The 26,559-nt window shown below is 43.7% G+C and overlaps 1 protein-coding gene across 1 annotated transcript; it reads left to right on the forward strand.

The window, feature by feature from the left end:
• Window positions 1-1,467: 1,467 nt before the first annotated feature.
• On the forward strand, window positions 1,468-26,559 carry LOC123998211 (transforming growth factor beta-2 proprotein-like). Its single transcript, XM_046303241.1, has 7 exons — window positions 1,468-2,764; window positions 21,243-21,406; window positions 24,254-24,386; window positions 24,506-24,616; window positions 25,331-25,499; window positions 25,875-26,028; window positions 26,278-26,559. Exons 1-7 carry the CDS (start codon window positions 2,158-2,160, stop codon window positions 26,434-26,436), a joined length of 1,497 nt encoding a protein of 498 aa, XP_046159197.1. The 5' UTR covers window positions 1,468-2,157; the 3' UTR covers window positions 26,437-26,559.

Raw genomic sequence — 26,559 nt, forward strand, 5'->3', positions numbered from 1 at the left:
ATTAGGCACAGAATGGAAGAAGATGTAGGTAATCAGCAAGGCACTACCTGAATTTGCCCAATAAGACACTTGTTTTTGTTTTCCGTCCTTTTGTCGGTAGGCCTAAATGAACACGACCCAAGAGTTTTCCTGAGCCGTTGTACAGGGATTGTAGAGAAGGAGTTAATAATACAGGTTCACTGTGTGTAAAGGAATGATATAGGGTTATCTGCAGGTGCAGAAGGGGATTACACATGACAGGGTCACTCACTACACATGTTTAGAGGGCTTAAAGTAATAATGATGTTCTGTCTGTGTTACTGTACCGTATACACTGACTGAGGTCATGGTGTGTTCAACACAGTGAGCAGGTGTTGGAGAGGACATGCAGGAACTGCCCTCCCTGTGTGAGATATCTACCTCTACTTCCCATGCACCTTACACACAAACTCACACCTCTTGTTGGCCTAAGATGTCTGTGTGGGTACTGATTTAGTGACATCTGGTTTACACCAGTAAGGCTGGGCTCTGAGAGAGTTTCTGAGAGCCTGTCACAGCTGATGAATTGCAGGCTTTGGTTTGGGTGGAGTGGTGTTGGAGGTGTGGGGGCAGGGTGAGAGAGGGAGGTTTGAGCAGAGGCAGGAAAAAAAGCCTTGGCAAAGGATGAAAACAGTGGGATTTTCTTGGGAGTGTAAATGTAAATCAATGACTGGTGCATTATGACTGTGGGAGTGAGAATACAAGAACATAGATAAATCGAGTGGAGGCGGGAATGTCCATGGACTCTCATGGCTGACACGGTACAGTCCCCCTAAGATAGGTGCAGGGATGAAGAGAGAGCTGTAGTGTACCACTCCCTAACAAAGACCCAGGGGAGAACCATTCTAAACATCCCCCATTTAAGAGCTGCATAAAGGGTTTAAAAAAGAACACCTTCAGTAGTGATGTCGTTTTTATTTAAGTTATTTAAACCTATGTGAAGCAGTATTCTTGCCAACTTCTGTCGTGTTATTAAGGAGGAATGAGAAAGGAACAGGCTTACCCAGAGCCCACAAATCAAATCGGCCTATATCATTTATTTATCCAGTTCATATCATTTCTCAGAAAGCTAAATTGCATGATCTTGTAATTTCGGAGTTTTCATCTGAAATATGTTTATTTAGTAGAGCCATCCCAACTCGAATCATACATATTTCTCTGGCCTACTTTGTCCATTGCGTAATGCGGTAACAAAATAAGTGTATGTTTTACACCGGATTTGTGGATATGGTTATTTAGCTAGTGGACGCCAAATTAACCATCTGGCGTTAGGACCCCGTGGTTGCGCGCAGGGACATTACCGGCTGCACTGTCCGGATGGGCACACTAAACACTCGTTAACAATAAATCGTCTCGTAACCTGAAGTTGAAGGAGTCCCCCGGTCTGAAAGTGATGACCACAACATCAATTTGAAGAAGGGGGAGCACGTGGTTAAGTAAGTCTTATAAATATCCCTCTACAACCGGCCGCATGCTGTTGTGCCACTGGCAACATCAGCTCTTGTGGACCGATTTTCAGCAAGAAGGGATGGAGGAACGCGTCAACGGTTTACCATTGTATTAAAAGGAATTATCTTTATACTTCAACGTACTTGCCATACTTTATATATTTTTTAAATCCCGCACTTACTCCATTTATATTGACCCAACACATGCGTTATAAAAACTTTTAATAGGTTATATCTTCTCGAGACGACACCTTGCGAGTACCAGAACGGGTTGATTTTTTGCACTGTCGTATGTTATTCTGTCAAGAACCGCGATGCAACAGCTCAGCGAAGCCCATCTTGATCTTGAGATAGAGAAATCAAAGACGGACTTGTGCTGAGCGCGGTACTGGCCACAGTTGGAAAGCTCGCAGCGCTCTGATGCGGTGGAGGTGTGCGCTAACCCACAGGCTACACGTCTGTTCTGTACAACTGGAGATAGCGAGCTAGCTGGTTGTAGTTTGTTTTACTTGAAGGTTTTTGTATTAAACTTTCATTGCCATTTGATGGCCACAATTCGGTCTTTTTGTTTGGACAATTGTAACTTTACGCGCGTTTAGTATGCGTTTATTGTGAAGTGATTGGTAATATACATAGCCTACTGCTGCTGTCTGCTCCCCGTATAACGGATTTTACAGATTGTTTCCCTTCCATGGTTGTTAAATGGATTTCCAGGTACATTTTGAAATACTGTGCTGAAACTGGGATCACAAAACTACCACGTTTCCCAATATTTAGGCTACAAGTAGTTAAGTGTGTAGGCCTATATTTAGTGGTAATAAAATCCAATATTTTGGCATTTTTTCATGTTTATATTGCCTTTCTGTTATATCTAAATTCCCTTTCCAAGGCCGCTTTATCGTTTTTTGTCAAGATTTCAAGACGCTGCTGTAGTCTACTTTTAGAGTTCACAATGAACTACTGCGTTTTAAGTCTTCTCCTGACCTTGGATTTAGCCACTGTGGCCGTCAGTTTGTCTACATGCAGTACGCTGGACATGGATCAGTTTATGAAAAAGCGCATAGAAGCCATCCGGGGACAGATACTGAGCAAGCTGAAGCTCACGAGCCCCCCGGAGACATACCCCAAACCCGAGGAGGTGTCGCGGGATATCATCGCCATCTATAACAGCACGAGGGACCTGTTGCAGGAGAAAGCCAACGAACGGGCAGCAACGTGTGAGCGCCAACGAAGCGAGGAGGAGTACTATGCAAAAGAGGTTCACAAAATCGACATGCAACCCCTCTACCCCTCTGAGAGTAAGTGTGTGTGTTTGTGTGCGCGTCTGAATACGTGCCAGAGCGCCTGCGCTCATGTGTAATGGTTATGGTTAAACGCCTAATTTTAAAAGGTCCAATAATCGGTAATTACCCACTGGGCACAGAAGTCAGTTCAATGTATAGTTTTGACCTACATTTGGTTGTTGTCAACTAAAGTGAAATCAACAAAACATGTCACCATGTCATTAGATTTAGGTTAAAAGTTGGATGACTGCAGTTTTCCACTGAGTTTTTGGGTTGAAATGACGTGGAGACGTTTTTGCCCAGTGGGTAGTATTATCTGCAAAGTTTTCAAAAATCGCCATTCCCTTTATGTATGTCATCATGTGTGTTTGTGGAAACGATATAACCTATTCCTGGCACTGATGCATCCAGACAGGTAAAACAATGATGATGCGGGCCTGTGCTGCTAGAGCGATCATCGAAAAAAGTTGCCTGACATGAACTTCTCGTGAGAGTAGGGGGATCTATTTCCTTCTAGGCTTGACTCCCGGCACCGGCTTGACAATGTGTTATTGCATAGTTATGAGGTAGTAGAAGCAGACGGCAATGAAACACTGATCTAAGACACCCCCCCCCCTCCCCATCTCACTCTAAAGAAGGAGTACCTTGTATTGCGTATGTGAGTAAATTTTTAACTGAACACTAATTTTATGTTGATTCAGCTTGTCCTTGCCTGAGTCTCTCCAGCCTAGAGCTGCTGTGTAGATAGGGACAGGGTGAGCACCAATGGCAAATGACTCATTAACACAGAGGCCTATGAGTATTTATATCACATTGAAAGAGTGGATGATATCAGTGATAACTTCTTATTCTCAGTGGACGCCTCTGAATTCCTGTTTTCTCTGACTGCTATATAGCACTAAGAGCAGGGCAATCTAATATATTGTCAGAACAGGTTTGAGATATCAAGTTTTATTCCTTTCATCTCCGGAGGCAGAGGGTGATATTGAGAAAATGGTGTGTGTGTGTGATATTGAGAAAATGGTGTGTGTGTGTGTTTTGTGTGACCTACACTCCCAAATTGGATTAATAGGGGTCTGGGACTGCTAACCCTGGGCTCCCAGAGTCTTTGCAATTACCTACTTTTTTTAACCCCCTCACTGCTTTCAAGTACTAAACCACTGTGTTAATAACTACATTTTTACATAGTCATTCATATTTTCAAAGTTATGGTTGTCTAAACACAATAATACTATTAAACACTGCTATTGTGCCATTTATTCTGTAATATATTTTTCTCCTCCAGATCAAATGTGAGTACACGGCATGGCGGAAAAATTGATTAAGAGATATTTTATATGCCCCAAAGTATATTTTGCATTAAATATTATCCTTGGCCCTGCCTGTTGTATAAATACCCTAAATATGAATAGATCAGGCAATGTGCCAAGCACAGTCAGGAAGGCATTTATAGGGTATAAATAATCCTGAGTCAACATCCAGAGAAAAAAAGACAGATTATTTATTTTATTTTTATCCTTTTTGCTTTTCACTTCTGACACTGCTCCACTCTAGCTCCTGGGAGGAAAGATGACAAAGAGAGAGACGTGAGAGAGGGAGAGGGAGTCAAACCACCAGTTGTTAGTCCCATAGTGCACAGCCAAAGACGATACAGGTGGCTCTTTTTTTAACAGTTGACTGTGTGTGTGTGTCATCCAGTGTCAAAGTGTGAATGTCTTTGCCAGCTAATAATGCACACAGACACACAAACACACAAGGGTGTCAACCTTATTTGGTAGGGTGCCAGGAAGTCCTCAGAGGCAGCACTGCAGGGCACCACGGCACTAACTCGAACTAAAAGGGGGCGAGGATGGGCTGTGGAGGGGAGGAGTCGGCCGGAGCAGGGGGGAGATGGGGAGGGCGTAGTGGGGGCAGAAAGAGAAGCCTGACATGGCCCACAGTGCACTATTTAAACCAGCAAGCAGGCATTGTACATATAATACTGAATGCTACCCTGGGCTCTGCTCTGCCACTTGCTCCATGGGCAATTCCAGCTGGAGACCCACTGTTGCTGGGCTGTGGAGTGGAGTGGTCGGTAGTAAGAGAACCTATCCTTCCCTCATCCCAATCTCGTCCTCTCTCTTTCTCATCTCCCCACTAATTTTTGCCCCTCATTGATACTCGTTGGCCCCCAATTAAACTCTTCCCATGTTTGCCTTCTCTCACCCCCACCCCCCCTTTCCCAATCTCGTATGTGTGTGTGCATTCTGCATGCATTGCCTGTGTGTGCTTGCTGCGCCTTTTTCAATCTTGTCACCTAGGCTATGTCATGGGACAGTCTCTCATGATGCTGCATTAGTCTCGTTCATAATGGACTGTACACGCTGATACAACATTGGCCTGTTAGCATGCCCTCATTGCCCTATACATAAATGCTTGTTTAGCATAGCCCTGCCTACTCTCTAAGTTATTGTATGTCTCCAGTGTGTTATAGCTCTCCTGTGGACTAGAGGCTTCCAGGAACACAGTGTGTGTGTCTGTCTGTTGGGGGATAGTTTTGCCATTCCCTTTACTGTGGCACATGGTTTGTGTATTACACTACGCTGTCTTTATGATTTGTGTATGTATGTTTAAACTATATGTGTTGCTTGCTTTTATAAAATGGGATTTAGACGATGTCATGTACACAGCATCGTTCAAAGGCAGGGGTTAAGCTAATAGCCTCGTAATTTAGCAGCACATTCATTCGGACTTGTCTTTCATGTGCAAACCTTTCTCGACTATGATAATAGTTGGAGAGGAGAAAGCATTATAGCCTAGACTTAGAAAGGTGGCATCGCGAGAGTAGCATCACCTATGCGGTCTTGTCCTTGTGATAAGACAGGAATGCTGGTTGGTTGATATTTAGCAGTGGAGGGCAAAGTGCAAATTGTCATACTTGAGTAAAAGTAAAGTTTCCTTAAGAGAAAATAACTCAATTGAAAGTCACCCAGTAAAATACTACTTGAGTAAAAGGGATTAGGAGGACACATTTCAGTTGAATGCATTCAGTTGTACAACTAACTAGGTATCACCTTTCCCTAAAAGTATTTGGTTTTAAGTATACTTAAGTATCAAAAGTAAATGTAATTGAAAAATATACCTAACTAGGCATAATTAGCATTTGTTCTTAGTGAATCCGCCAGATCAGAGGCAGTAGGGAGGATAAATGCGTGCATTTGACCATTTTCCAGTCCTGATAAGCATTGAAAATGTAATGAGTACTTTTGGGTTTCAGGGAAAATGTATGGAGTAAAAAATATATTATTTTCTTTAGGAATGTAGTGAAGTAAAAGTAGTCATATATACCCCCCAAAAAACTTTAAAGTAGTTTTTACTTAAGTACTTTACACCACAGAAATAAGTAACAACTTTACAATGCAAACTGTTACAGCTATACTTGAATATAGAACATTCTGCTCATTATATACTGAACAAAAATATTAACACACCATGCAACAATTTCAACGATGTTACTGAATTACAGTAATATGAGTACATATGAGGAAATCAGTCAATTGAAACAAATTCATTAGGTCCTAATCTATGGATTTCACATGACTTGGGCAAGGGCACAGCCACCCACTGGGGAGCCAGGCCCAGCCAATCAGAATTATTACAGAAAAAGGGCTTTATTACAGACATGAATACTCCTCAGTCGATCTCGCAGGTGAAGAAGCCGGGTGTAGCGGTTCTGGGCTGGCCTGGTTACACTTGGTCTGCGGTTGAGGCCGGTTGGACGTACTGCCAAATACTCTAAAATCACATTGGTTGTGGCTTATGGTAGAGAAATTAACATGACATTCTCTGGAAACAGCTTTGGTGGGCATTCCTGCAGTCAGGATGCCAATTGCACCCTCCCTCAAAACACGAGACATTTGTGTTATTGTGTTGTGTGACAAAAATGTACATTTTAGAGCGGCCTTTTATTGTCCCCAGCACAAGGTGCACCTGTGTAATGATTGTTTAATCAGCTTCTTGATATGCCACAACTGTCAGGTGGAGGGATTATTTTGGCAAAAGAGAAATGCTCACTAACAGGAATGTAAAGAGATTTCTGCCAAAAATTTGAGAGAAATGCACTCTTTGTGCGTATGGAACATTTCTAGAATCTTTTATTTCAGCTCATGAAACATGGGACCAACACTTTACATGTTGTATTTATGTTTTTGTTCAATATAGAAGTGCAATCCTCATTCAGAGCCGCCTACTACTCCCATGATTTTAGTCATATCACTGGGAGTGTTTGTATAAAACTATGTATAGCATGTCTAAAGCATTTACATGAATGTTAACTTTGGAAATGTACATTGTAGAATAGAAGCGTACATTGTACATAGTGTCGTAAATCGTAAATTGGACTACACTATCTAAACTACACTCAATGCATTAGACATTGATATATTTTACTTGCAGCAAATCACTTGACATATTTCCAATTTATGAGACGTTGGGCAAACATTTCAGTGTTTTAACAGAAGTCAGCTGTTAAGGAGCTAACACAGTGAGTGGAAAGCATCTACCTGTTGTACCAATGTAAATAGAGACCGCATGTTGTTTCTGCCTTTATCTAGTAATGACAATTCAACGGAGCACTAATTACCTAGCCTTTCGATAACACATTACACTTCGAACAGGTTCTGAACATTCAACTTTACATGGTTGAAATAAAAGGCATTATGGCAAGTTTGAATCACTTTAGATTTGGAGTGCTTCGGTGCTGTTTGCTCATAAAGCCTCCTTGTTATACGCTGTAGTTTAGTATAGTTAAGTAACACTTTGTTTGTGCTGTAACAGCTCTACTAAGGTAAATTAATTGAACATGAATGTGATAGAACAATGTCCATGTTGCTAATCTCTGACAAGCTATGATGCTGATGAATAAAACCAACTAAATAAACCAATCTAGAACCAACAGGACCCTGAACAGCTTCTACCCCCAAGCCATAAGACTGCTAAATAGTAAGTAAGTTAACCAATAGCTACCCGGACTATCTGCATTGACCCTTTTTCCACCAACTCTTTTGACTCATCACATACACTTCTGCTACTGTTTTATTATCTATCCTGTTGTCTTTATCCCTACCTACTTTATATGTACAGTGCATTCGGAATGTATTCAGACCCCCTTTTCCCACGTTTTATTAGGTTACAGCCTTATTCTAAAATGTATTGAATATCCCCCCTTCCCCCCACCCTCATCAATCTACACACAATACACCATAATGACGAAGTGAAAACAGGTGCATTTTTGTTGTTGTTGCAAATATATTAAAAATAAACAGAAATACCTTATTTATCTAAGTATTCAGACCCTTTGCTATGAGACAAATTGAACTCAGGTGCATCCTTGAGATGTTTCTACAACTTGATTGGAGTTCACCTGTGCTAAATTCAATTGAATGGACATGACTTGGAAAGGCATACACCTGTCTATTTAAGGTCCCACACCTGTCTATTTAAGGTCCCATAGTTGAAAGTGCATGTCAGAGCAAAAACCAAGGCATATGAGGCCGAAGGAATTGTCTGTAGAGCTCCGAGACAGGGTTGTGTTGAGGCACAATCCTGCATTTTCTGCTGTATTAAACTTCCCCAAGAACATAGTGGCCTACATCATTCTACAATGGAAGAAGTTTGGAACCAGACTCCCCTAGAGCTGTCCGCCCGGCCAAACTGAGCAATCGGGAGAGAAGGGCTTAGTCAGGGAGGTGACCAAGAACCCGATGGTCACTCTGACAGAGTTCGTCTGCTCTGTGGAGATGGCTGTCCTTCTAGAAGATTCTCCCATCTCTGCCGCGTTCCACCAATCAGGCCTTTATGGTAGAGTGGCCAGGCGTAAGCCACTCCTCAGTAAAAGGCACATGACAGCCTGACACATGACACATGACAGTTTTCCAAAAGCCACCTGAAGGACTCTCAGATCATGAGAAACAAGATTCTCTGGTCTGATGAAACCAAAATAGAACTCTTTGGCCTGAATGCCAAGCATCACATCTGGGAGGAAACCTGGCACCATACCTACGGTGAAGCATGGTGGTGGCAGCACCCTGCTGTGGAGATGTTTTTCAGCTAAAGGGACTGCTAGACTAGTCAGGATCGAGCGTAAGCTGAACGGAGCAAAATACAGAGAGATCCTTGATGAAATCCTGCTCCAGAGCACTCAGGACCTCAGACTGGGGCGAAGGTTCACCTTCCAACAGGACAACAACCCTAAGTACACAGCCAAGACAACACAGGAGTGGCTTTGGGACAAGTCTCTGAATGTCCTTGAGTGGCCCAGCCAGAACCCGGACTTGATCCCGATCGAACATCTCTGGAGAGATCTGCGGATAGCTGTGCAGCGATGCTCCCCATCCAACCTGACAGAGCTTGAGAGGATCTGCAGAGAAGAATGTGAGAAACTCCCCAAATACAGGTGTGCCAAGTTTGTAGCATCATACCCAAGAAGACTTGAGACTGTAATCTCTGCCAAAGGTGCTTCAACAAAGTACTGTTTTTGCTCTGTCATTATGAGATATTGTGTGTAGATAGATGAGTGGGGGAAAAAAACAATTTAATCCATTTTCAGATAATTCTGTAACGTAATAAAATGTTGGAATGGCCCGTAAAGTAAGCATTTCACTTAGTCTACACCTGTTGTCTGCAAAGCATATGAGAAATAAAATTTAATTACATTTTTATTTGTTACTTTGCTTTTGTGCAGTTTTTTGTTCTTCATAATATAACTCTCCTAAGGTGAGCTAGCTAGCCCAGCACTGTGCAGAGACATTCTTCCGGTTGAGAGTTTGCGGAGGGTCACTATAAAAGAAAAGCTCAGTGTGTATGTGTCAAGTGTTTTAGTTACAGAATGACTTCTAAATCAGCTTTTCAAACTGTCTGCAGGAAGGAGGTGTCACGTGTGTTATGGGAAGCAGAGAGTGTCAGACTTACATAGGACTTAAATACAAGTGCACATTAATGAATAGCACTGCTTGTAATTAAGATTTAATGGTGTGTACATGCATGTGTGTGTGTCCGCCCGTGTTAGTGTTACATGTGTACTTGCGTGCATCCAAGCACGTACAATACCAGTCAACAGTTTGGACACACCTACTCATTCAAAGGTTTTTCTTTATTTGTATCTTCTGTATACCACCCCCACATTGATACAACACAACTGATTGGCTCAAACACATTAAGAAGGAAATAAATTCCATAAATTAAGTTTTAACAAGTCACAACTGTTAATTTAAATACATTCCAGGTGACTATCTCATGAATCTGGTTGAGAGAATGCCAAGAGTGTGTCATCAAGGCAAAGGGTGGCTGGTTTGAAGAGTCTAAAATATAAAATATATTTTGATTGGGTTAACACTTGTTTGGTTACTACATGATTCCATATGTCTTATTTCATAGTTTTGATGTCTTCACTACTATTCTACAATGTAGACAATTGTAAACATAAAGAATGAGTAGGTGTGTCCAAACGTTTTACTGGTACTGTATGTGCTTGTGTCCTGTGTGTGTGCGTGCAGTATGGAAGGTCCAATGCAGTTGTTTTTATCTCATTATCAAATCATGTTTGGGTAACAAGATTGGTTTAAATTAAAATGGTTCAAAAGAAACAAAAATAGCTTCTTAGCAAAGATCAATTTCTCAAGCAAGATCTTCTCTAGGACTGTCTGGGAGTGGTCTGAGTGGGGAGGGTGGAAAACAAGCTGTTATTGACAGAGAGGTTTGGAACTCTCTTTCTTATTGGTCTATTAACTCATTTAACACCTGGTGATGTCACCAGGCAGGTCAAAACTCCATCCCACCAAAACAGGCTGACATTTCAGGCGGTCTTTTGAACAGCTCTTACACTAAAAGAGCGTTATCGTCATTTGCACTTTTTTCACAGTATTATTCCCTCATAGTGCAGAAATACGAAGTACAGGCATTTCTAGTTTTTGACTCCATTGGGCCTTTTCTATAATATCAGCATCTTTGTTAGTTTGTGTTTGACTGCCGGTGTTTGTGTGTTCGAATGTGTTAGCTCAGTGTGTTGAGCCTGGTGTGGCTCGACGTGTGTGATGGATTGTGTTTAGTTAGTTTAAGTGAACACTCTTGCCTATCTCCCCTAAACTTCTGTAAATACCATTGGTCTTGTGGCGCATGTGTCCGTATGTGCGTTCGTGCGTGTGTTGCTGATTCGTGAGGAGAGGGCTGTACATACAAACAGCCAAACAGGAAGACAAACACACTGTGGAGAGCGGGCCCGTTTGAACTATTTGTGGGTGAGACAAAGCCTCACGCTCACGCTGTGTTTGCCACTATTATTAGCTGCATCTGACTTTGACCAAGCTGTTTCAAGGGACAGTGATTTTCCTGCGTTTGGTGCCACTGTACTTCAAGCAATTGCGCATCAGTCTTGAAGGGATATTGTCCGAAAGCAACTACTATAGTCGATGTGTTTCCCCTGTATCCCTGTTTCAGGTATATGGCTGTGATACGTAATCCTGTCTATGTTGTTGCTGTGTCATGGAGCTGAGTTCTATCATAATGAAACTGTGTTTGATATGTAATCATAATGCCATGTAGCTTTGGTGTTGTGTGGTTCTTTGACTGAGGTATCTGCAGTAGGTCTTTTGTCGGTGTCAGTTTCTCTGCTGTTGTTGCACCCTGTTGATGTCTCATTTGTGTTCGTTGAGAGGGAGAAGGAGAGAGAGAGAGGGACAGAGAGCCAGGAGGTATCAGCATCGGCAGCGCTGTGGGATTGTTGTTGAGAATGGGGCTCGATCCTCCGCTAAACTTACGCAAGACCTGGACGCTGCTGCCATTTGAACTGGAGGACAACCGTGGGCCAAGCAGCATTGCATAACCGAGGGAAAGATTTTTAAAAAGAAGAAAAAGAACCGGAGAAAGAGTAAGCAAAAGAATAACAACTGTTTCTCCGACTTTTGGTATTGTTTACAACCATGGGACAGGTTCCCGTGTGAGATGATACTCTAACACATGAGAGTAATAGAAGGGAGTGAGAGCTAGTGCTGCTGTTAGTGGAGGGCAGTTTAGTGAATGTGTCCTGCGGAGAGGCACGTTTTATGGGACTGTTGAATGTGTGATTGCGGTTTGTAATGTTACGCAATCATCGAGCCGAGGATGGTGTATTTCAGTGTGTGTCATAGTGTTCCGAAGGTTTATGTATTCAGCGATTAATGAGGTGAGGTATTCTCCCACTGAGTTTGGACCAGGCCACTGCTACCCAGCATGCATGCACACCCTCGCTTTCTTGCTCGCCCTCGCTCGCTCGCTCTCTCTCTCTCTCTCTCTCTCTCTCTCTCTCTCTCTCTCTCTCTCTCTCTCTCTCTCTCTCTCTCTCTCTCTCTCTCTCTCTCTCTCTCTCTCTCTCTCTCTCTCTCTCTCTCATACACACACACATTTAAACACAAACACACACACCGCCATAAGGTATCTCTCTCTCCTTCCCTCTTTCTCTATATATCTCTCTTCCACTATCTCTCCTCATCTTTCTCCATCGCTGCTCTGTTATGCTGCTGCCTAGTTTGCTTGTTTTCTGGTTGCCATACAGCAACAGTGGAGAGGGACCATGTGTCTGACTGGTGGCTGAAGCCCAAAAACCCCTCTCATCTGAGTCCCTCTCTCTCTCTCTCTCTCTCTCTCTCTCTCTCTCTCTCTCTCTCTCTCTCTCTCTCTCTCTCTCTCTCTCTCTCTCTCTCTCTCTCTCTCTCTCTCTCTCTCTCTCTCTCTCTCTCTGTGTGTGTGTTTCTGTGTATGTGTGTATATACATTTCTGTGTGTGTGTGTTGGTCTGTTGCTGGGAAAGAGGCCTTTGGAGACTGACAGGCCTTCGTGGAAGGGGCTTCAAAGCACCGGGTATTTTTAGTTCCCAGGGATTATGTGCAGAGTTGTTTTCAATTTGCTATTGGCAGGTGAGTGGCTGGGTGGAGGCGTCTGCAGGGAACGAGACAGGCGGGAGCTCTCTTCCGTCTCACATTCTCTCTCTCTCTCTCTCTCTCTCTCTCTCTCTCTCTCTCTCTCTCAATTTCTGTCGTCTTTTTTCCCCCTTTACTCTCACTCTCCCCCCACTCTGTCCTCTGTGATCTCCTGTCTGTCTGTCCCTGTTTCCTTCTCGACTTCTCTCTTTATCGCTGTCTCGTTGTTCTCTTATTCCATCTGTCAAGTATGACTTTCTCAGCCAGTCGACTTTACCTCTCCTCTCACCTTTCCTCGACCTCTCCGTGACCTTTTCTTGACAAATATTTCTCTCCGTTGTCATTGCTCATGCCTTTTCTTTTTTATCCTTAGATGGTCGTCTTGATTCCACACAGGATCTGTCTCTCCCTCTCTCTCCCGCTCACCTTTGCATTCCTCCCTTCTATCTTCGCTCTCTCCTCTCCACGTCTCCTCGTCTCAAATAACGTTTTATTTGTCACATGCTTGGTAAACAGCAGGTGTAGACTAACAGTGAAATGGTTACTCACGGGCCCTCCCCAACAATCCAAAGAGAAAAATATAGAATAAATAATAACACAAGGAATAAATACACAATGAGTAACAACAACTTGACTATATACACCGAGCACCAGTACCGAAGGTGTACGAGGTAATTGCGGTAGATACAGTGCATTCGGAAAGTATTTAGACCACTTCCCTTTTTACACATTTTGTTACGTTACTGCCTTATTCTAAAATGGATTAAATCAAACATTTTCCTCATCAATCTATACACAATAGCCCATAATGACAAAGCAAAAAGCAGGTTTTTAGATCATGTTTTAACCAAGCCATGAGGAATTGTTCGTAGAGCTCCAAGACAGGATTGTGTCGAGGCACAGATCTGGGGAAGGGTACCAAAAAATGTCTGCAGTATTGAAGATCCCCAAGAACAAAGTAGCCTCCATCATTCTTAATTGGAAGAAGTTTGGAACCACCAGGACTCTTCCTAGAGCCACCCAGCCAAACTGAGCAATCGGGGGTGATGGGTCTTGGTCAGGGAGGTGACCAAGAACCCGATGGTCACTCTGACAGAGCTCCAAGGTTCCTCTGCGGAAGCCACTCCTCAATAAAAGGTACATTACAGCCCGCTTGGAGTTTGCCAAAAGGCATCTAATGGAATCTCAGACCATGAGAAACAAGAATCTCTGGTCTGATGAAACCAAGATTGAACTCTTTGGCCTGAATCGCAAGCATCATGTCTAGAGAAAGTCTGGCCCCATTCCCAAGGTGAAGTATGGTTGTGGCAGCATCATGCTTTGGGGATGTTTTTCAGTGGCAGGGACTGGGAGACTAGTCATGATCGAGGGAAAGATGGACGGAGCACAGAGAGATCTGTGATGAAAACCTGCTCCTGAGCGCTTAGGACCTCAGACTGGGGTGAAGATTCACCTTCCAACTGGATAAACGACAGGAGTGGCTTCGGGACAAGTCGCTGAATGTCCTTGAGTGGCCCAGCCAGAGCCCAGACTTGAACCTGATCGAACATCTCTGGGGAGACCTAAAAATATCATTTCAGTGGCGCTCCCCATCCAACCTGACACAGCTTGAGAGGATCTGCAGAGAAAAATGGGAGAAACTCCACAAATACTGGTGTGCAAGGCTTGTAGCGTCATATCCAAGAAGACTCAGGGCTGTAATTGCTGTCAAAGGTGCTTCAACAAAGTACTGAGTAAAGGGTGTGATATTTCTGTTTTTTCTTTGTAATACGTTTTGGGTATTGTGTGTAGATTGATGAGGGGGAAATAAAACATTTTAGAATAAGGCTGTAACGGAACAACATTTTTTCAAAAAGTCAAGTGGTCTGAATACTTTCTGAATGAACTGTATGTACATATCGGTAGGGGTGAAATGACTAGGCAACAGGATAGATAATGAACAGTAACAGCAGCAGCGTATTTGATGAGTCAAAAGAGTTACTGCAAAGAGGGTCAAATGCAGATACTGCAGATAATGCAGATACTCTATGCTGATTTTTTTATATATTTTTTTACAAGGAGCACGTGTGCGCCAAAGTGGAAGAATGTAGGTGGACACAAAGAACTGTTGTAGCACAATGATAAATATTTAAGGCAAATAAATAACAAATTATAGGTCGCACAGAAAAATGTTTGGGCACATATGTGAGTAAATGGTCGCACTGTAAAGTCCTGAGATAGTCCAGGTAGCTATTTGGTTAACTATTTAGTAGTCTTATGGCTACTCCTGGTAGAAGCTATTCAGTGTCCTGTTGGTTCAAGACATGGTGCATCGGTACCACTTTCCGGTCCAGTGTGTGTGTGTGTGTGAGAGAGCAGGCTGTCTGTCCATAGAGTAAGCCTGGGGAATCTGAGAGCATGTCTTAAAGAAGTCAGAAATGCTCCAAAGTAGGTCAAATAATTTCCCCTTTGGTCTGTCCCGGTATCTCGGCCCTGCAAACCAATATTTGGTCTCAATTTCCATTTTCAAATGGTGAAAATGACTCTGAGGCAGCAAACAGTTGCATCCAGTAGTTTTACAAAGTAATAAATCAGACTTTTGGGAAATTTGAACAAACATTTTGATATTTTCCTGGTAATTCGTGGCTTGTAGGACCATTCCAACAATAAAGAAAATGAATGTCTCCTCGTAAAATATATACCACTTAATGTCACATTTTATTAAAGCCACATGTTATGCCATAAAGGTCTCCAAGCAACTCAAATGTTTTAATATTACACAAAACACCCTATAATATCCCCGTGTGTGACTGTGTGTGTGTGACTGTGTTTGCATGCACCATGCCAATTTATCTGCAAAAACACTTGCAGGTGTTGTTATGAAATCCTAATAGCCTGTGCTAGTATCACAGGTTTTTATTGAAACCACAGTTTTTAGCCTGGTCCCAGATCTGCTTGTGCTGTATAGCTAACTTCTGGTTGTTGTCATGCTAAATGTTTGGCATGACAATGATCATTGGCAAGACAGCCCACACAGATCTGGGACCAGGCAAGTTTTCTCCAGAGCAGAACCTTGTGAGTTAGGTATTTTAAACTTTTGTAGGCACTCTTCAGCTGTTTCTCAATGATTTGCACTGTTTATTATCAGGCAGTGAAGGCAGGAAAAATCAAGTTGTCTTCAGATAAGGAGACGAAAGAGCTTGTTGAATGAGATTTTAACATTGTGTGTAGATCCTAAGTAAAAACTGTGCAGACATTTTTATTGGCTGACCATTAGCAAAAGGAGTCAAAGTCAAGTGCTGCCGGAGCAGTGGGCTCAGCCGAAACCAGCACAGACTAACTCCAAATGAAACAGTTCGGCCTTAAATCGTTTTTTCCTTTCTCGAAGGTCAAATGTTTGCCCACTTCAGGTGTTTCACTGACCTGTGCCAAGCACCATAAAGGTCCTTTCATGTAAAAATTAAAAAAGAATCAACCTCTCCTTAATGTCGCTCTGTAATGTATAAGCCAGACACAGTTTGAAACATCACCATTTGACAAACAGTCTGCAATTAAGGGCAGTTTTAGTGTCATTACAGTATAAACTGAGAGAGTTTTGGCAACACACACACACACACACACACACACACACACACACACACACACACACACACACACACACACACACACACACACACACACACACACACACACACACACACACACACACACACACACACACACACACACCACGGTGTAATGTATAAAACCTGCATGTCTGGAGTGCATTAAAAGATAAAGATGATGCTGGCTGCAGTACTGGAACCGCTCTGGGGACAAGAAGCAAGGGGGTGGAGCCAGGGTGCAGGAAGTGTGTGTAGGGTCAGTGACAGTGTGAGTAGTGAAGGACCCTGGGAGGAGTTGCATTGGTTGGCACAGGTCCCTGTGACTCTGCTGTTTAGATAACAGCACAGCAGACATTGAGCAGTTCACAGTCGTCTCGGCTCTGGAGCCGTGGGAAAGATGCATATTTAATGTAATTCCCCCAAGATAAACGCTAGTCAACATATTTTCTTTGCATTATTTGAGGTCTGACAACGCTGCATCTTTTTTTTTTGTTAATTTGACCAGTTGTCATTTTATGCAAGTAAATGATCTAAATGACCATATTTTGGGGGGGAATTTGGGAGAAATGTTGTCAGTAGTTTATAGAATGAAACAGAAATGTTCATTTTACCCAAACGCATACCTATAAATAGTAAAACCAGAGAAACGGGTCATTTTGCAGTGGTCTCTTCATTTTTTGCAGAGCTGTATATTGTGAGAGGGGGTGGACCCCCGCGACCCCTCTGCCGACGCCAGAGTTTGGGAACCACTTCTCTATAAGACTCTACTTGTGAGGAGAGCGTATTAAAGCCCATGATTTTGGAATGAGATGTTCGGTGAACACGTATATACAGTGCCTTCGGAAAGTATTCAGAACCCTTGACTTTCTCCACATTTTATTAGTTTATAGCCTTATTCTAAAATGTATTGAATTGTTTTTTTTTCCCCACTCATCAATCTACATACAATACCTCATAATGACAAAGCAAAAACGTGTTTTTTTTAGAAGAAAATAAATAAATAATAATATCACATTTACATAAGTATTCAGACCCTTTGCTCAGTACTTGAATCACCTTTGGCAGCAAACACAGCCTCGATTCTTCTTGGGTATGACGCTACAAGCTTGGCGCACCTGTATTTGGGAATTTTTCCCCATTCTTCGCTGCAGATATTCTCAAGCTTTGTCAGGTTGGATGGGGAGCGTTGCTGCACAGCTATTTTCAGGTCTCTCCAGAGATGTTCTATCTGGGTCAAGTCCGGGCTCTGTTTGGCCACTCAAGGACATTCAGAGACTTGTCCCGAAGCCACTCCTGCGTTGTCTTGTTTGTGTGCTTAGGGTCGTTATCCTGCTGGAAGGTGAATCTTCACCCCAGTCTGAGGTCCTGAGCACTCTGGAGAAGGTTTTCATCAAGGATCGCTCTGTACTTTGTGTCGGTATCTTTGCCTCAATCCGAACTAGTCTCCCAGTCGTTGACGCTGAAAAACACCCCTACAGCATGATGCCTCCACCATCATGCTTCACCGTAGGAAGGTTTCCTCCAGACGTGACGCTTGGAATTCAGGACCAAGAGTTGAATCTTGGTTTCATCAGACCATATAAACTTGATTCTCATGGTTTGAGAGTCTATACGGTGCCTTTTGGCAAACTCCAATTGGGCTGTCATGTGCCATTTACTGAGGAGTGGTTTCCGTCTGGCCACTCTACCATAAAGGCCTAATTGGTGGAGTGCTACAGAGATGGTTGTCCTTCTGGAAGGTTCTCCCATCTCCACAGAGGAACTCTAGAGCTCTGTCAGAGTGGCCATCGGGTTCTTTGTCACCTCCCTGACCAAGGTCCTTCTCCCCCGATTGCTCAGTTTGGCCAGGTGGCTCTAGGAAGGGTCTTGGTGGTTCCAAACTTCTTCCATTTAAGAATGATGGAGACCACTGTGTTTTTGGGGACCTTCAATGCTGCAGACATTTTTTGGTACCCTTCCCCAGATCTGTGCCTCGACACAATCCTGTTTTCGCTTTGTCATTATGGGCTATTGTGTGTAGATTTCTGATGATTTGTTATTTATTTAATCCATTTTAGAATAATGCCAAACATAACAAAATGAGGGGGAAAGTCAATGGGTCTGAATATTTTCCGGCACTGTATGTTTCCGAAGGTTGTTATGAATAAATGTTATAAGCTGATGTTTGAAGTATCCCAGGGCAGGTTTCTTCCTTCCCTCGCAGGAAGAAAATCATGGTGTGTTAGTATGAAACAGTGTGATCCCTGAAAGATAAGCCCAGTTTTTTTTCCTCCCTCGGTTGCTTGAATGTGACTTGCCACATCACTGATTTGCCCGATTGAAAAATGTGATAAGAAGTATAACTATGTACTTGTTGTTTATTTTTGAAAAGTCCATGACAATCATTGCTTGCCTTCTGAATATACATGGGGGCAGGATAGTATTTTTTTCTCCCAGCAGCACATGCCCGACTATTTTGTCATTGGCCTGTAATGTCATGGTGATGAGTAATGAAGGGAATGATTAGAGGGATCAGGGGGGCTGTCTATTCACAGTGTGTGACAGCACTCGTGTGACATCAGGCTCCCCTCTGGGTGGAAAGGGGGTAGAAGGGAGGCCTTGGTCTGCTTAATGAAAGTATAGTGCAGCCCCTCTAACCAACCCCCTCACCCCCCCCCCCCCAATGAGCCTGGGCTTGGTGTGTTCCGTTCCGTGTGTGACATCACCACTGCCTCCTCGCGTCTCAATTCCCTGAATGAGCCCAGGTGCAATGCACACAGACGGACCACAGCGGCGCCAGTTGTGGTGGATCATTTTGGTGTCATGTTCTTATAAATCAGTGTTACCGTGGTCTGACTCGGCTTGAGGGACGATGCATTACTGTATTGTGTGTGTCTGCTTGACTGTTTATGTTTTGTTGAGTAAAATGACCTATTGTGCAGTAGTTGTGTGTGTGAGAGAGCATTCCATGTGTATATAACGGATATACAGTAGCTGTGTGTGTGTGTGTGTTTGGTTTAGTTTGTTAGGATCCCCATTAGCTACTGTACATGCAGCAGCTACTCTTCCTGGGGTCCACATAAAATGTACAAATACATAACAAAGTACAGAACAGTTATGGACAAGATACATTAAATTATACTTTTTTTATTAAATAAGAGTTATATAGGACAGACAGGTTGAGACAACAAAAAATACTATTTACACACAATTCATATATACATATTCATATTCTTATATACAGTACAGGTAAATTACATGTTTAGAAAGAGGAGTCGCTGTGGTGCACAGTGCATTTTTTAAAAATCCGTTTTTTAAAGCTAAACTTGCGTTTTGCTTAAGTAACATCTGGTGGAAGAGCATTCCACGATGACATGGCTCTATACATAACTGAGCAATGCATTAAATCTGTTTTTGGTTTCGGTACCATGAAGAAACACGTTGTGGCGTGTCTGGTGGGGTATGTATGTCTGTTTGAAGTGTATGCAAATAGATTGTATGTGTGCGAATGGATATCCAGACCTGTGCATTAGGCGAGTGTGTGTTCATTGTGGTTAGTCCAGCTGCACTATTTCCTGTGCCCTCGGTCAATGCGGCCAGTGTTGTGTTTAAGCACAGCGGCCTCATTCATGAGGCAGCGCTGCTGTGTAGAAGTTACACACGGCCTTATGCTGGCCCATTGGGACTTGGAAGTGTGACTTTCTCTGTTGACGGATGGGAAGGAAGCGAGCAAGAGCGTAGTTAGTCTTGGCTCATCTGACTCTCTGGTCACACAGAGCAGGGTTAGTGTTGGCGCGCCCAGACCATTGGTCACTGGCGCAACACACAAGAGCGAGAGAAAAAAGATTGATAGACTGATTTTTTTTTAAAGACAGGAACTGCTCTGAAATATGACGCTGGGACGGGTATTTGGTAGGTGCCTGTGAGAGACCTGAGTGGGTATCTCACTGAGAAGGTCAAAGGTCACATTAGTCACAGTCACCTCACCCATGCTCTCTCTGACACAAGAGCATTGTCACAGCTTTGTGTTTTACACGAATACAAACCGCACACACACGCAAGCTATTATAATTCAACTAATTTATCTCAGTGTTGAGTAAAATAAATGGTGTTTTGTCTGTAGTTGTCCATTTAGGTCTGGCTCCAAGTACAACTAACTGCTAAGCAGTTTCTCTCCCCCTTCTCTCCCTCCTGTCTTGATGGTCGTTGCGGTTGTATACTCTCTTTAAACAATCCATGGTGGCTGGCTAATCCTGGGCTTCTGCCTAACGCTGCAGCCATCAATTTAAGGCTCCGGGCCTCTAATACACCGTGGTGTAGGGAACTGTCAAACACACACCACCGCACACATGGTTCCCAGCATTACGTGTGTTGCTTTGCTTTGTGCGCCCAAGCACGGCTGTCAGGCGCACCACTACACACAGGGTTGTCAATGTTAAGTGTGTCACCCGGTTCCACTGTATAAGCTTCTGTCAAACACACGCTTCCACCACACATGGTTTTGAGTTGTGTGTGAGTGTTACAGTACTACTGTGCAGATGCCGTATCAGATAGTTACACAGAGCTACACACATGTTCGGGAGTATTCAGTGAGTGTTACCATAGTACCGGGTTCCTATAGGAACCATATGAACTGCAGCATTACCCCCAAGTGACCCTTTCGAGAGACAGGGAGATGTGTGTGCCGTAACATTGCAAGAGAGCGAATGGCATCAATTCTAATCTGGCGTGTGAGCCATTTTGATAACTGCTGTGGTTTCTCATAGAGGAACTGTGATACTTTGACCGTTCTTTGAAGTAGCAAAGATTAGAGTGGATGTCATTTTGCCTTTTTATGACCTCTCAGCTGAACATAGTGAGTGAATAAACTGGGGAAGAGTAAAAAGTAGGGAGGAATTTCCACCCTGTCAGCCATTACATTTGGATTGGTCTTGTCTTTACACACACACAAACACAATCGTCAGTCGTGTGGCTAAACTCTGTCCTCCTTCCTGTGTTTCAGATGTCATCTCTCCCACGCACTACAACCCGTACTACAGACGGCTCACCTTCGACGTGACGTCCATGGAGAAGAATGCCTCTAACCTGGTCAAGGCTGAGCTACGCGTCTTCCGCCTCCAGAACACCAAGGCCCGCGTGTCTGAACAGAGGATTGAGCTGTACCAGGTAAACCTCCCTTCTGTCCTCATCTCTAACCAGGTTTCCATCCATCTAATTTATTTATTTATTTTATTCAAAAGAAAATGTTAACCCCCTTTTTTCTCTTCAATTTCGATCTTGTCTCATCGCTGCAACTCCCCAACGGGCTCGGGAGGCAAAGGTCCAGTCATGCGTCCTCCGAAACGTCACCCGCCAAACCACACTTCTTAACACCCTCCCTCTTAACCTGGAAACCATACGCACCAATGAGTCGGAGGAAACTCCGTTCAATTGACATCTGAAGTCAGCCTGCAGGTGCCCGGCCCGCCACAAGCAGTCGCTAGAGCGCATTGAGCCAAGTAAAGGCCCCCCCCGGCCAAACCCTCCCTTAACCCGGACGACGCTGTGCGTCGCCTTATGGGACTCCCGATCACGGCCGGTTGTGATACAGCCTGGGTTCGAACCTAAGTCTGTAGTGACGCCACTCCAACCTTTTTATGCTTTTAGGGAAGTACTGTACATGTTGGATAAAAAATGTACCGACAACCCTGATGGAAACAGAACATTTTGTCGGTAAACTTACCAAATATAGACTAAACAAAGTACACTAGACAAGTTGGCATCTTTTTGTGTCAGTATAATTAATTATGCGAGAAATGTCGGTGGAAACGCTTTTATTCACCAATATTGCTATAATAACCATCATATGGAAGTAAACTTGGAGTCATGTGGTGACATGATGTGTGGTCCTCCCACTACGACTTGTCCCGGAAAGCATGCCGTTTATTAGGTTACAGATTAAATAAATGAAGAAGAACTTCACAGGTTGGCGAAGGTGCAATGTGATGACCTTAATATGCTCCTTTCCAATAAATACCGAGGGTCTTATTTTGGTAACATGATCATCGATGCTTGGCGTTTGACAAATAAACATAATCTTGCTCTTTTGTCCATAATAATCTCATCGTGTAGGCTATATGCCTAACCGCAGTGTATCTGCGAGCCGTTGGCTAGAGCGCATGTGTCAATACCAGAGTGGGCACACTCGCTATGTAACGCAACATCTTTTGTGAGAAAACCATCAGTTGAAAATGCATTTATTCGGTACTATGTGCACTATGTCATCACGCACAGCTTTTTTATCCACAACAAGTCCATTCTATGGAAACACATCTCTGGTGGGAAAATGTGCATGTTGTTTTTATGCAGATTTTAGAATATTTGCATGAAAATCTTTAGCCAATTGGATGAAAACCTAGTTGATGAACCACTCTGAGCTGCATCTAGTGTCATTTCCACTTAAGGACAAAACAGACCGTGCTAGCGAAGGGTTAAAAGCAGTGAGTGGCCATCTTATCACCCCTGACCACAGAACAACAGCTTTCATTTTCTGTCAATTTCCCGATGATTCTACATTTTCAATCGCCACCGTTCATCGACACTCAGCAGGTGATTTACTGTGCACAGCTGATGTACGTTATGGTGTGTATTTTCCTTTATTCTTTACTCAACCACTCCATACTATATACATACAGTGTCTCTATTAGCACAGTTAACATAGCATGAATAACAATATGGTGGTATTCCACGAAGATACTATTCTTTGTTTCAATCCCCCAAGTTTTACCACTTCACACCAGTACATAATGCTTACCACTAAATTACTATATGCCGTACTTGAACGTACATGCCTGCACACACACACACATTATGAAGCTCAGTGTGGGCCTGTTAGAAATGTGAGTCAGTAGTGTCGGGAGCCAGGCGGCTCTTGGATCAGTCCAGTGTTATTTGTGCGTCGACAGAGAGGAGTGTGGAATGCAGAGCGGTGATTTAGACCCCGGTGCTGAGTCTCCAAAGGGATGCTCTACCGGCCCAGCCAGCCCAGCGTCTCCTGCCTCCACACGGTGTAGGACCGTCGGCACCAGCCCATTCCCAGGCCGGGGTGGTGTTTATGTCCAGTCAGCGGAATGGCCTAAACACAGCTCAACATGAAGGATTTTCTCACGCGGACACAGGCGGTTGAAAGCGTGTTTGGGAGGACGGATGGAGCCCGTACAACCAGGGAGAGTTTCTCCAAGGAGATCAACTGACAACCTTCAGTAATACATTCAAGTCGTGCTGTACATGAAGTGGACACCCAAAACCTTACGCCGACGTGTGTAGTTCCACACACATTCAGATACAGAGTGAAATTGAGCCTATCATAATTATGTATTTTTCAGAGATACAGTGATACTATACATTAACTACTAGGAAGGTTCTCTCTTTACCATGACTGTGGAGGAGTGATCGGGCCCTGAGATGGTTCACTCGCCAGGGCCTAGTGAAGACTAACCAGGGCCTAGAGGAAAGATAGCTAGGGCCTAGATATGTTGAAGTAAGTGACCATCCAGGTCGATGGGCCCCCCATGTCTGTCTCTCGTCTCAAGGGTTTGTAAGCAATTGGCCACAGTCTCTGTAGGCTTACTTTTCAGAGATTCTGACTGGTCTCAACTTCATTTTTCTCTCGCTCTGCCTCTCTCTCTCTCTCCCTCCCTCTCTCACTTCTCTCGTCAGGCTTCCCTGTAGCAGCAGTAGATCTCAGTGGTGTAGCAGACAGTGGTGGAGTAGAGGAGCAGTGTTTTTCACATTAAGGAGAGCATGGCCAACAAAAATACATGGTTATGAAGGACAGCAGAATAACAACGCTCTGTCCGGCATCTGTTTCCGGCCCAGCTCGGCTCCTCCTAGACCTGCTCAATCGATCAGGGAGAGAGCAGTCTGGGAGACAGGGGGGACCAACCAGGAGTGGCTTCTGGGACTTACAAGAATTTCCCTCCAGGTTGTTCTCATACATAGGACTTGTGTTGTGCGCTTGATGTGTTTCCACAGATTTTAAGTCACAAGGACCTGGCTTCCCCGACGCAGCGCTACATCGACAGCAAGGTGGTGCGCACGCGCATGGAGGGGGAGTGGCTGTCTTTTGATGTGACAGAGGCAGTCAGTGAATGGTTGCTTCACAGAGGTAGGACACAAAGGTTTTGACCTCCTATACTACAGCTGAATCACTGATCAGACAGTACATGGTGCTGAAATCTCATTGGCCTGTTGTATATGAACAATCCTGTCTATTTTTCCCCCCAGACAGAAACAGTGGATTCAAGATCAGCTTGCACTGTCCGTGCTGCACGTTTGTTCCCTCAAACAACTACATCATCCCCAATAAGAGTGAGGAGCTGGAAACTCGCTTTGCAGGTATGTATTGGACAGTATATGTGTGTTACTCTACAGGTATACAGATGCTATCTTAATTTGACCAGTTTCTCACAGCAGGAAAAGAATCCTGCAGCAACAGGAAATGTGAATTATTATGGACAGTTTTGAAGGGGTTGATACATTTTTCATTTGGGAAAATTAAGTCCGACGTTTTTAAGTGGAAATTACCAACTTTAGAAGCCTTTTTTAACACTACAGTTTGCATTTCCTGCTGCACAGGTAAATGATCTGCGACAACAGAGTGATCAAATAAAGATATCTGTATATTGATAAATAAGTACATTGTATTTGACTTTTATTCATATGTAGATAACTGACATGAATAGTTATGCAACAATGTGTTTGGCAAGTGTAAATAAGAAGTGTAGTAAGTAGCAGATATGTAGTTTGTGTGATTCACTGGTACAGATCATTTTGGTTGCATCCCAAGTGGCACACAAGTCACTATATAGTGCACTTCTTTTGACCAGAGCCCTATGGGTCCTACACAGATGTTCTATCTTAATTTGATCACTCTGTTGTCACAGAGAATATTCCTGTACAGCAGGAAATGCAAATTGTAGTGTATTCAAGTTTTTCTTTAAATGTGTCATTTCCACTTTAAAATGTCACACTTGATTTCCCCTAACTTGATTTGTTTGACATTGTATGAACATGATGAATATTGATGATATGTATGTGTGTGATTGACAGGTATAGATGACAGCTTCCACCACAGCGGAGACCTGAAGGTGTATAGGAAACGGCGCCACAGCGCCCAGGCTCCACACCTGCTCATGATGCTGCTGCCCTCCTACCGCCTGGAGTCCCAGCACAAGAGCCACCGCTCCAAACGAGCCCTGGACGCTGCCTTCTGCTCCAGGTACTGACCCATACTGATCCCCACTGATCCTCACATGACCCCGACACCACTCTGCTGTCGGGAACTCAACACACACACAAGCATGTGCGCATACACACACACATACACACACACACCTAATAGATACTTTACATACCAAGTAAATAGTTACCTTCTCTGTCAGCAGCTCACCCTCTCAGTGACACACACACACTTGGCAATTGCTCTTATCGCAGAACTCTCTCTGCTCACAGCTATGCATGTATTCACTCTCTTACACACACAACCACACACACACACACACCCACACACACATACAAACACACACACACTTGTGGCTCCCACAGAACCGTATCCATCCCTCACTCCTAACTCTCTCTGTCTTCCTACACGCAGAAATGTCCAGGATAACTGCTGCTTGCGGTCGCTCTACATCGACTTCAAGAAGGATCTGGGCTGGCGGTGGATCCACGAGCCCAAGGGTTACAATGCTAACTTCTGCGCCGGGGCCTGTCCTTATCTATGGAGCGCTGACACCCAGCATTCCAAGGTGAGAAGTCAAGGGTCAAAAGTTAAATAATCCACAGTTTAGAGCCAGCAGAGGTCAGAGTGGTAGTGTAGAGCAGTGGTGAGAGTAGCAGTGTGGCGTAGCGATCATTGTGACAGTGGAGTTATTCTGTAGATCGTCTCATTCCTCTTTTTTGTTTTTTCATAGCTTCAAGCAGCACTGGTCAAAGACCATTGCCTTTGTCAACATCAAGCCTCATACTTGATCTCTGTGTGTAATTCTTCGCTTCAGGTGCTAGGTCTGTACAACACCATCAACCCGGAGGCGTCAGCATCGCCCTGCTGTGTGTCTCAGGATCTGGAACCTCTCACCATCCTCTACTACATCGGCAAGACCCCCAAGATAGAGCAGCTCTCCAACATGATCGTCAAGTCCTGCAAGTGCAGCTAGGAACTGTTACAAGGCAACACACGTGCATACACACACATTCAGTCACACACATTCATACACACGTGCATATTCAGTCACACACACACACACACACACACACACACACACACACACACACACACA

This window comes from Oncorhynchus gorbuscha, linkage group LG15, assembly GCF_021184085.1.
Source record: "Oncorhynchus gorbuscha isolate QuinsamMale2020 ecotype Even-year linkage group LG15, OgorEven_v1.0, whole genome shotgun sequence".
NCBI lineage: Eukaryota > Metazoa > Chordata > Actinopteri > Salmoniformes > Salmonidae > Oncorhynchus > Oncorhynchus gorbuscha.